Source organism: Zalophus californianus, chromosome 1 (genome assembly GCF_009762305.2).
Source record: "Zalophus californianus isolate mZalCal1 chromosome 1, mZalCal1.pri.v2, whole genome shotgun sequence".
NCBI lineage: Eukaryota > Metazoa > Chordata > Mammalia > Carnivora > Otariidae > Zalophus > Zalophus californianus.
In genome coordinates this window covers 169,033,144-169,045,414 of record NC_045595.1, presented here as the reverse complement: position 1 = coordinate 169,045,414, position 12,271 = coordinate 169,033,144, and the positions used below count along the sequence as shown (strand labels likewise).

The 12,271-nt window shown below is 37.0% G+C and overlaps 1 protein-coding gene across 3 annotated transcripts in view; it reads left to right on the top strand.

Moving 5' to 3' along the window:
• CMSS1 (cms1 ribosomal small subunit homolog) overlaps window positions 1-12,271 on the top strand; it is a 377,532-nt gene that overhangs the window by 358,044 nt on the left and 7,217 nt on the right. For all 3 annotated transcript variants that reach the window (XM_027582447.1, XM_027582448.1, XM_027582449.1), the window contains 4 exons: window positions 3,749-3,808; window positions 4,956-5,058; window positions 8,361-8,421; window positions 8,854-8,941. In XM_027582447.1, coding sequence (XP_027438248.1) covers window positions 3,749-3,808; window positions 4,956-5,058; window positions 8,361-8,421; window positions 8,854-8,941 — 312 coding nt within the window. The remainder of the gene's footprint in view (window positions 1-3,748; window positions 3,809-4,955; window positions 5,059-8,360; window positions 8,422-8,853; window positions 8,942-12,271) is intronic.

Here is a 12,271-nt window from a genome sequence, read left to right as displayed (position 1 = left end):
TCCTGGGATCAGAGCCCCACATCCTGCTCCCTGCTCAGTGGGGAGCCTGCTTCTCCCTCTCCCTCTCCCCCTGCTTGTGCTCTCTTGTGCTCTCTCTGTCAACTAAATAAAAATAAAATCTTTAATTAAAAAAATAAACAAGATTTGTAAATGCTTTTTTTTGAAAAAGCTAATTGTTGAGTGTGCATTTTTTTTAGTGTTCTTGAAGGAATAAGAATCCCTAGTTGAGGAAAGAAGTTAAAGATAAAGCACACATTTAAAAGTATAGATATGAGGGCGCCTGGGTGGCTCAGTTGGTTAAGCGACTGCCTTCGGCTCAGGTCATGATCCTGGAGTCCCGGGATCGAGTCCCGCATCGGGCTCCCTGCTCAGCAGGGAGTCTGCTTCTCCCTCTGACCCTCTTCCCTCTCGTGCTCTCTATCTCTCATTCTCTCTCAAATAAATAAATAAAATCTTAAAAAAAATAAAATAAAATAAAAGTATAGATATGAAACATTAGTTTACTCACCCTTTATAGACAAGAGCTTTAGCTTTTTTTTTTTAAAGATTTATCTATTTGAGAAAGAGAAGTGTGCACACGCAAGTGAGGGGAGGGGGAGACAGAAAGAATCTCTAGCAAACTCCATGCTGAGAAGGGAGCCCAGAAGTCAGTCAGGGGCTCGATGCCAAGCCCAATCTCATGACCCATGAGATCATGACCTGAGCTGAAACCAAGAACTGGACACTCAACCAACTGAGCCACCCAGGTGCCTCAACTTTAGCTTTAATAAGCATCTTAGTTTTGTTGTCCTTATCACAGATTTCTAGTAGTGTTTTGGGTCCCAGGCCAGACTATTTCAAGGAAACTCTCTAAAGATAGGAATAAAATTCCGCATTTTTAGCAAAGCCAACACCTTGCCCCAAGTGATTCTTAAACCTACTATTGTTTGAGATCTACTGCCTTAGAATATGTATAATTAAGTTAAAAAGATACTGCAAAATTCTTAAAACAACTAATTTTAATTAATTTTGAAAATTCTGATACATCCTGTAACTCTTTGGGGCAGAGATTAAAGAGATATTGTTACAAAATCAAACCACACAAGGTTTGGGTACCACTCTTTCAGACGAGCTATTTATAGATTACTAGGGATATCTAATTACTGCTGTTGGAAAAAGTCAAGGGTAGCTTGATTTCCCTTTTCTATTACAACTTTATGCTTTCTAGAGGCTTAAGGAGCTGAAAAACATCCCATTCCCTGAATTTTTATAATTCCTTTGTGATGTGCTTTAAAAAAAAACAAAACAAAAAAAAAGGACGTTGAGTTTGGAAACAGGAGTGCCTGTGTCTGTTTCTTTTCCAGAATTTAAGGAGTACATTTCCACATGAGCAAGATCTGGAGTTTTAGACTCACAAAGCCTAGATGGCTCCAACAGCAGTTAGAAACCACTCCTGTCCAGGGCTAGTTCCTTTGAGGACAGCTACGTCCTGACTGCTGTATCACTGGAACAAAGTGTTACAACAAGCTTCTGTTCAAAGTTTAACTGAAGTTTGACTCAGTGGTTGCTTGGTCCTTCTGGTTCTTTGTTAGCGTACACCTTCAACTCAGGAAGGATTTGTGAGATAGTGGGATCACCGCTACTCTGTATACTTATGGAACATCATAAATTTTAATTTTCTAGCATTACAGAGATACAGAGGTCAGAAGAAACCTTTAAGAGTCTTTTGAGTTCTGTAGTGAGTTTACATTATATTATTGCTCTATTACAGTTCAGTTATATAGTTAAACAAGAATGTATGGTCATGGCTTGGTTTAGGAAGAAAGGAAAATGTTAAAAATATTTTATAGACAAAAAGAACAGGTTTTCATTTTCAGTTAAGAAATTAGGCCATTCTGAGACACAGTGACTAAGGCATCATGAGAACGTTTAGTAGAAAAGACCCTAGTAGGCTACACCTGAAAGGACAGAGAGGAACCACAGTAGGGCAGAAGAGGGACACACTGTGGGTTATCTGAAACAGGCAGAGGCAGGGGCATAAATATATGGTGAATATAGATAATGAAGTACTGTTCCTATTAGTTTGCTGAGTGTCTAACTTGGTTTTGATTTGAGGTTATTTGTGTCTGTAGGCAGGAACATGTCTTTTCAATTAATATTGTTCACTGTACATTGTTAATGTCATACACATGGGCACTTAATTAGTTTTGAGGCAGGAATTTCTTGGAGTTAACTCAGCTGTCCTCCTGAGAGCTGCAGTGTGGTTTAGATCAGTGCTAAAGCCTGTAGGCTAGCAGCAACTGAATCACCCAAGAACTTAAAAAGCAAATTCCCAGGCCCACCCCCCCTGCAAGGAATTCTAACTTACTAATGAAAGGAGTCCGTCCTAGGAATCTGTATCTTTTGTAAAGCTCTCCAGGTGAGTCTGATCATATCCAGCTTGGGAAATTACAGTTTTAAAGACCATCAAAGTCTCTACAGCTGTATAGGAAGCAACATCTTTGAAGTTAACTCACATAATATGAATTATATATGCTGGGTCACAATATTACTGTCATTTAATTTAGTAATAGTTAACTCCCTAGCACGCTTCTGTGTTTATAGAAAACCTTTTTCTTATAGAAAGAATTAGAATAATAAACATGATGTTGCTTTTTTACACATCTCAGGTACAGAGTTAATAATGCTACATAATTGCCAGACCATGATAGTTCTTGGTTGAGCAAGGCCCCTATATTTTATTTTACTGTTATATTCACTTTTATTCTGGTGTTGTGTTGTGTTGTGTTTTGATGCAATATTCCCACTCTTCCTCAGTCCACACTCCTCTTTACTTTCCCCATAGCATTCACTCTAATGTGTTAATACATGATTTTAAATATGTATATATACTCGTAAAATGTCATGTTGTATGTGTGTACATTTTACAATTTATCTAAATGATGTGCTGAACTTCTCATGCTGTCTCTTTCTTCACTGAGCACTTTTTTGAGATATGCCTGTATGGCTTTATGCACATCAAGTTCATTGCTTCTAAATGCTATATAGTATGCCAATGATTTCATCTACCATGTATTGGTCATCCATTTTCTCAGATATGGACACCTACGTTTCTTCCTGCTCCCCACTATAACAGATAATGATAGGATGAATATACTTGTGTGTATCTCTTTATAGAACACGTAAGAATTTCTTTCCATTATTTACTCAGGAATGTAATCATGGGGTAATAGAGTGTATACAACTTAATTTTACTACTTTCCAGAATAGCTATTACCAGTTTACACCTCCACCTACATTTCACAAGAGGCTTATCACCCTACATTCTTGACAATACTTGGTATTATACATCTTTTTAACAACTGTCATTCTGATGTGTGTGTGAAGTATTACCTCATCACTGTAATATATAATTCTATGATGACTAGTGAGTTTGAACCTCTCTACACAGATTTGTTAGCTATATCCCCTTTACCTTTGTATATTGCCTATTCCATGAATTTGAAAAATAAACATGCTTCATTAGTTCATTGAATGATACAACAAGCTTCTATTTCACTACTCTAAGAAATTATGGACAGTTAAAAGTTTACTTGTTCTTATTGCTGCTGTTGTTTTAAATATTGGACAACACTTTAAAATATATAATGAGCCCCCATTCACTAATGTTTTACAACCTTATTTAAGAAGACACCATTCACAATGAATCTATTTTGATCATGTGTGTGTTTGCAAAATCGTCTTACAAAGCATGTTTGTCATATTCTAGACTCCTGTTTCCTCAAGGCCAATGATTTGACTCATAGTCTTTCATCATACCTAAAAGAAAGTAAGTAAACTATGATTTTCTTTTAAGTTATTCACCAAGTTGTTATTACTCCATTAAAACATAAGATACATCTCGTTAAAATTAAAACTTTTAAAACAACATTTAAAAGCAAAACTTTCCACCTCAAATGGATTTGAAGTGGAGGTTTTTCTTACGGTCCATCTTGATATTAATTTCTGTTTATTTAAGTTTATTCTTGTTTTGCTCTGGCTTTGAGAATTTGAGTTTTGGTCTCATTTTTTGGTTTATAATACATTAGAAGTATTGGTGTAGGAATCCGGAGAATAATTAGTGTTCTAGTTCCAAGTCTGTCACTAATTTGCTGTTTGACCTCGGACAAATCACGAGTTCTCTTCTAGGACTTGATTTTGTTATCTGAAAGATAAGGGAGTTGGACATGTGATCTTTATTCTAGCTGTAAAATTCTGAAATTCTGTTCATATGCTCAGAACTCAGACCATGGCTATTGCACAATCTAATTTCATCTTTTCAATATTTATTGTGTGTAGCCGAAAGCCAGATTATTCATACTAGATAGTCATCTATTTGTGGCTGACAGTGAAATAGTTTAGATATAGAGATTTAGCATTCTTTTTTCAAACTCAAATCAGTTCTGATTGCATTCAACTTGAGTTCATAAACTTTTCTCCACCTCAAATTCAGCAAGTATAAATGTAGGTTATAGTAGAATCAACCTCACTGGATTGTGAGAACTAAACAGTGTCTGTGTTTAATAAATGCTTGCTATTATTTTAATGTCATTTCCATTTTTTATCTTATATTGAGTGTTTCTTTAAAATTTAACATTATTGAATCAAAGTTCTTTTCCTATTTAGTCTTTGCCATCAAGCATCAAATGTGAATTATCAAAAATGTATTATTCCGAACACTTTTTTTACTTGGTCCTAAAACTCGTCACATTTAGCTACTTGGCATATTACGTGTTTTATGTTATAAGTTAATGATATTTCATTTTAATCTAATATCTTACATAGCCAGAGAATAGAATCTGGACAATACCCATTATATTTTACTTTAATTACTAACAAAGAGTAATTGGAAAATAACTCAACTTTAGGGGCCTAAAATAAATAGGAGCCCTATTTTGCTATATTTAGAGTAATATTTTTCTATGGTATTTTTGCAGTCTGCCCTAAGTGGGTAAAACTTCGGAAGAACCATAATGAGAAGAAATCGGTCCTGATGCTGATGATCTGTAGCTCTGCTATCCGGGCCTTGGAGCTCATTAGGTTGGACACTTCACCTATTTGTTTCATAAATGTTTTTTGAGTAACTGATACGTGTCAAGTTGATACGCTGTATATGCTGGAGATGTAACAATGAACAAAACAGAATCCCTTTTGTCATGGAACTTACTTTCTAGTGAGGGAGACAGACAATGAACAAATAAATATATATTATAATGTCAGGTAGTGTTAAATTATATAAGAAGAAATAAAGCATGGCAAAGTGATAGAGAGGGTTGGGGGCTACTTTTAAAAGGATTGTCACCGTAAGCTTTTCCAAGGAGAATGACATTTGAGCAGAGACATGAACAAAGTGAAGGAGAATGCCAAGCAGATATCTAGAAGAAGAGCATTATTCCAGACAGAGTGGGCAGTAAGCATAAAAGACCCTAAGATGCAATGCTACTGGAAGATTTTGAGCAGAGGAATCACATGATCTGAATAATCTTTCTAAAGGATCACTTTGGCTTCTGTGCAGAGAACACACGTCATACAGGGCAAGAGTAAAAGCAAGGAAATAATATAAGCAATAACCAGTTGGAAAAAATAATGAAAGAAAAGATCTAATTTAAAATAATAACAGGAAAAAAAAATAGAACACCAAGTAATAAACCTACCAAATCTGTATAAAGAAAATATTACGTAAGCAGCTCAGATCTTTTTTTTTAAGAGGGGACGGGGGCAGGGAGGGGCAGAGGGAGAGGAGAGAGAGACTCTTAGACAGACTCCATGCCCAGCGCAGAGCCTGATGTGGGGCTCCATCTCACAACCCTGAGATCATGACCTGAGCCAAAATCAAGAGTTGGACACTTAACCCACTGAGCCACCCAGTTGCCCCACAACTCAGAAGATCTTGAACAAAAGGGCATACAATATTGCTGAATACACTGCTGAATCAGTGTAAGGATGCCTGGGTGGCTCAGTCAGTTAAGTATCTGCCTTTGGCTCAGGTCATGATTCCAGGGTCCTGGGATGGAGTCCTGCATTGGGCTGCCTGCTCAGCTTCTGCTTCTCTCTCTCCCTCTGCTGCTGCCCCTGCTTATACTTGCTCGTTCTCTCTGTGTGTGAAATAAAGAAATAAAATCTTCAAAAAAAAAAAAGAGTCAATGTTGTAAAGATGTCTGTTTTACCTAGAATAACATAAATTTCACAGATTCCCAGTAAAACTCCAATAGAATTGGTTTTCTATCTCGATAAGCTAAAGTTCAAAATTTAAAGATAAGCTATAGTTCTAAGTTCATAAGAGAAAATACAGAAGAAAAAATACCTGGGGAAATTCTGAAAAAGAATATTAGTGAGAGGATACTATGTCTATAGTATCTATCAGATTACCAAGAGATATATGTTACCAAGTCTCACTAATTAAAACAGGATGGAACTGGCATATGCATGACAGATCAGACCAGTGGAACAGAATTGGAAGTTCAGAAATAGGCCCATATGCATATGGCAAAGGTGACAAAGCAGTAGGGAAAGATGGATTATTTAACAAATGGTGTTGGAACAACTGGGTAACCATCTGGAAAAGTAAGTTTGGAGCCCTATCTCACTTCTCATACCAAGGTAAATTCCAAATGGGCTGAAAATTTAAATATAAAAATTATGTTTTAAAGATAATCTGTCAGTGCTTTACTAAGTGCTTTCACATACCTTTTCATTTACTGTAGTATAGTAGAAGAAACAAAAAGTCTTCCACTGGATCAGTGGTAACGTTGAGCTTTCAGAGAAGAGCCGTCAGAGTAAATTGGGATTTACTGGAACTAGCCCTCTTCCAGGGCCAGGCTCTGCACCAGACTTTGACAAGAGACAAAACAAAGGAAAATCCAAGTCCTGGAGAAAATAAATTAAGGTGCAAATGTAGACTCTCAGTAATTATTTAGCATCTATTTTTCTAAGTGAACTAATCTGATTACAAATTTAGAAAAGTAGTTTTTAAGTTCTTCAAACTCTCCTTTCCCCCCCGCCAAGGCACACACATAATATTGTATCACAAAAGCTCCCAGTAAAACAAAAGTGTTTATTCCAACTATTTCTGCTCCAAACACAACTGATCTTCAAGACTCCCAACTGTTTCTGGGCAGCAATACTTGCTGGTTCTGAAATCATAGTAGTTCACATTGACTTTTCAGTGTTTTAGAAACTACCACCACAGAACTCATTTCAGATTCAAACATTAATGGCAAAAAGGTTGGCCTGGAGATGGCCTCTTAAAAACAAGCTGTCACGTTGATTTGAGCTTCTACTGTACATAAATACCTTTCCGAAGGGCATAAAAGCACTATGTTGTCACATTTCATTTACCAATTCTGTGTTCTTCTGTGTCTTTGGTATTATGATCCACTTCAAGGTTAGGTGATTTGCAAAAAGGGATTTCTGAGCTAGCACAACAAGCCCTATTCATAAAGACTAATAGTGAATAATTCTAACTTTTATAAGAATATCTATCCTTTTGAGGACCATGAATTAATGTTAAATATGTCCCCTAAACTGTCTTCCTAGTTAACCTTGCCATGGAGAAAGTTTATGTATGAGTAAAAGTCAAATACAACAGAACTTAGATAGTATAATTTACTATCTTGCAAATTCATATATTCCTACTGGCAATAATAATTTCCAAGCATATTCCCATGTTCTATTTCTAGACATCAATTAAAGGATTGATTGTTCTTTTATATCTATTGATACCAGGAAGATTTCCACATATAAAATTTTGCAGAAAAGCGCACTCTGCAAAGTAGATAAAAGTGGGGCATTGCTCTGATTGAAGGACATAAGCCTTTCTTCTCCTCCCTGTCAGCTCATTCCCAGCAACCCACCATGACCGTAACATACAAATTTTTGTGATGCCTTTGGGTTCCACAGAGCACAGGCTGACATCACTGCTCCAAGGTATTTCTTGCAACCAAATTTTGTGTGAGAACTATACTGCAGAGTTTAAAAGATAAATTCTCTGCCAGGGACCTGAAATACAGAAATTCTGTATTACAAATGAAGGGCAGATCCATTATGTTTCGGTTGGTTATCAAGGAAACCTAAGTAAAGTTAACCTTGTGTATGAAAAGTAGAAGCCAATCCAGATACCTGCCTGAATAAAAGGCTTCCTCACTTTCCTTCCAGAGATGGGCTGACCTGAAAATCTCAGTTTTTTGTATCTGTGTATATATACACATGCATATACTCATAGTTACACATATAAACACATATATTCTCTTTAAAGCAAGATATACTTAAGTTGTCAATGTGGCCTGCAATGAATAAGTTTTCTTAAGCATTCATCTTTTTTTTATTAATCTTTTTTTCATTAGGTCAGTGACAGCATTCAGAGGAGACAGCAAAGTTATAAAATTATTTGCAAAACACATAAAGGTAAGCAAGGGCCTGTGGTTGCTGATGGATGTTGTAAGTTATCCTTAACTGCCGCTCCTAGCTTTTTCTTATCTCCTTAGCAGGTGTTTTCTTTGGTGCCTCCTTATATAACATATTTAACAACTGTTCTGGTGTTCTTTACATTCCCTGCCTTTGCATGACCTGCCCCAGCAACAGTCGCTACTCCTCTGTGCTCCAAGATTCCTGCACAGAAGCTGAGGTTTGGTCCCTCGTTTCTTTGAAGATTTACCAATTTTACAGAATGATGCTTTTCTATCTTGATGTTAATTAACCTTCTTTGCACTGGAAGTTGAGCCTAAACAAGGGTAGCCATATTTGCTTTTTACTTTTTAACTTTTAGATAAAGTGACTATGATTGCACTTTCTCATGACTCTTCTTTTCTTTCATCTCTTCCATCTTGGAATAAGTAGGTCCAGGAGCAGGTAAAGTTGCTGGAGAAGCGTGTTGTGCACTTGGGTGTAGGAACACCAGGGAGAATTAAAGAACTCATTAAACAAGGTATGAAGAGAGGCACTGATATGCCTACTCAAAACTGGGACTTTCCCTTACCCCCAAGTGAGTTTAGGAAACCACATTTGTGATGTCGTGAAACCAGATTTCTGTGTTAATCTAGGAGTTGGAAACAGTATTTTGTCAATAAAGCTAGCCAGCAGGTATAGTGCAATAGGGAATAGTAAGGATTGTGGCAGACAGTGGTACATGTGCCTGCTTAAACACATTCAAATTCCAGTTGCTTTAAGCAGGTTAGTGGATCCACAATTCATTTCACCAATTTGCAACCTCTAGAATTTGTAGAGCTGGATGAGTTGAGTGTTTCCCTCTTAATTAATTGAATCTTGGTTCCCCAAGACTGCCATTTCAGTTGAGGACTTTTGTATAAAACATGTTGAAACAAAAATGCAGTTTCTGTGGATGAAATGGTATTTCATATGGTATTCTAGAATATTTCTCCCAAATGCATTTCTCTTTTAGTACTTTACCCAGAAAGGATTCCAGACAGTGTCCAACAGTGGGTTTTTATAATTTCTTGGCTCTCTCAAAGTCAGTAGCCTAAAACCTATTAATCTGCTGATGATATTATTACCTGTTTTACCTGCCAGACGGATTAAAGATTTCTTTTCAAAACTCATTTGCAAATTATTTATTTAATATACTAATAGAACTTTGTTTTATAACTGGAGCTATTCCTAATTTTTTTATATATCTAAAAGAAATGGGTTCATTAATGTAATGACTCAGTATAGAGATGGGCATTTGCCAAGAAGCAAACAAAAGCTTAAAATACTAATGTTTCTGGGGCGCCTGGGTGGCTCAGATGGTTAAGCGTCTGCCTTCGTCTCAGGTCATGGAGCCCCGCATCAGGTTCCCTGCTCGGCAGGAAGCCTGCTTCTCCCTCTCCCTCTCCCACTCCCCCTGCTTGTGTTCCCTCTCTTGCTGTGTCTCTCTCTGTCAAATAAATAAAATCTTAAAAAAAAAAATACTAATGTTTCTTTCCAGTTGAAAGCCATCCAGGGTTAAATGAACCCACTATATACAAAAGGCTGTGCAATTACAAAGGAGTAACAAACTTAGCAGCCCCGGATAAGGAAAGGAAACATATTTTTTGAGTTCATACTTGCACTGGTCTACACTAAACACTCTTAGGTATCTCATTAAATATTCATGGCACCAGTGCAGGCTAGCATTTTTATTTCTTATAAGAGAAAACTGAAGCTCTGAAGGGTTAAGTGGCTCTCCCACAGTCTCTCAGTTTACTCCTTCCTAGTTCCAGAGCTTTTCCCCCTCAAAGAGCTCCTGATCCTTGAAGAAATAAATATATGTAGAAGGAGATTGACAACATGAGGCAGTAAATGACAAGGGCGAAATGAGCACTTCCAAGTCCTATAGGAGTTGAAATACACTGTTACGGAGGCTGAATCTGTATGGAAGGCTTTAGAGAGAAAAGGGTCTTTAACTGATCTTTGAAGTATGAGAAGGATTAAAATAGGATCTTTGAAGTATAGAGATGTGAGAAAAGCAATCAGGAATGGGAGAACCACTGAATCAGAAGAGGGCAGGCAGATATACATGATTTAGATACAGTGTTGAGTTCACAAGCCCTTATTATGGATTCAGTCCAGAGTCAAATCCCAGGTCCAGCAACTGACCAGCTCTGTGACCTTGGCAAGTTACTTAACCTCTCTAAATCTGTTTCTGTATTCAAATGACAGGGATAGTGGTAGTATCTTCCTCAAAGGATTGGTATGATAATAAAATGCCAGTAAAGAGTTTGGCACAATGAGTTTCACACCCTAAGAAATCAAATGCTAGTTTTTATTTTTATTAAAGAGACCAACTTTCTTGGTTGGAAACTTCATGGGCTTTAGTAGCTAGTGATTCAGTTGGAAAGAGAGTGTGGAGGGAGGATTTTGAACATTAAGCTGAAGAGTTTGGATTTTTGCCTTATGGACATGGGAAGGCATTGAAGTGAAGGAACAGATGAGAGGTGCTCATAGCATATCTGTGAGACACAGAGTTGGGAGAGATTGGCTGGGCAGCAGGAGACCCCAGGGGTGAACCCTGCCTCTCCCACAGCTCTTAGCCAGAGATTCACCTGACCCCTCCCTAGAATCCAGATGGTTCTTTGTGTATCACCAGGCCCCCCATGCAATAGGGTCACTGTTCTCTATATTTAAAAGAGAGAAAGGGAGAGAGAAAAAAAAGTTCTACAAATTGTTGAAATTTGATTTCAATAGAGTTGTGAGGTCTCAGTATGAAAGCTTATTTAAGAAGTGGAAAAATCATTTAAGGAGCTATTGATTTTTTGTAATAAATGAAAATAACATACTTCTGATTTCTGATTTGATGAAAGATTTAATGGTCATTAACCACAGGTGTTAAGCAATATACAAAGCATTTAAAGAGAATAATTCCAGGGGTGCCTGGGTGGCTTAGTTGGTTGAGCATCTGCCTTTGGCTCAGGTCATGATCTCAGGGTCCTGGGATCGAGCCCTGCATCAGGCTCTCTGCTCAGCAGGGAGTCAGCTTCCCGCTCTCCCTCTGCCACTGCCCCCCTGCTCATACTCGGTCTCTTGCTCTCAAATAAAGAAATAAGATCTTAAAAAAAAAAAAAGGGAGAACAATTCCAGCACTCTAGAAACTGAAAATCTAACAAAGCAAAACAAATGGCACATAACTCATTTTATGTAGCTGTTTATGACTTAATATGTTTATATATATGATATATTAAGGAAAGTTTTCAAACTTACAAAGATATCCCATGACAGTGGGATCTGTACAATTATAGATTGAATTATATTGTTTTAATCTTAATTTAATAATGAAAGAGATTTTCTAACAGTGAGAGCCTTTCAACAGTGCAAAAGTATAGAAAAAATAAATCACTTCAGAGATAATCACTTGTTAGTTAATATTGAATATATTTTCTTTAGTCTTTTTTTCCTATGCATTTATATATTTATTTTTATAAGTGGAGATCAAACTATATCATAATTTTATAACTTGTCTTTTCCACTTAATCTATCTTTTTTTTTAAAGATTTGTTTATTTGACAGGGAGAGCAAGAGCACAGGCAGGGGGAGAGGCAGAAGGAGAGGGAGAAGCAGGCTCCCCGCTGAGCAGGGAGCTTGACGTGGGGCTTAATCCTAGGACCCTGGGATCATGACCCGAGCCGAAGGCAGATGCTTAACTGACTGAGCCACCCAGGCACCCCTCCACTTAAAATATCTTATGAGGACTTTCTTTGTCATGAAATAGTTTTAATTTTTCATTTTTAATGGCTAGATAATATTCTACATAATATTCTACTGTTTTTTATAATTTTATTGA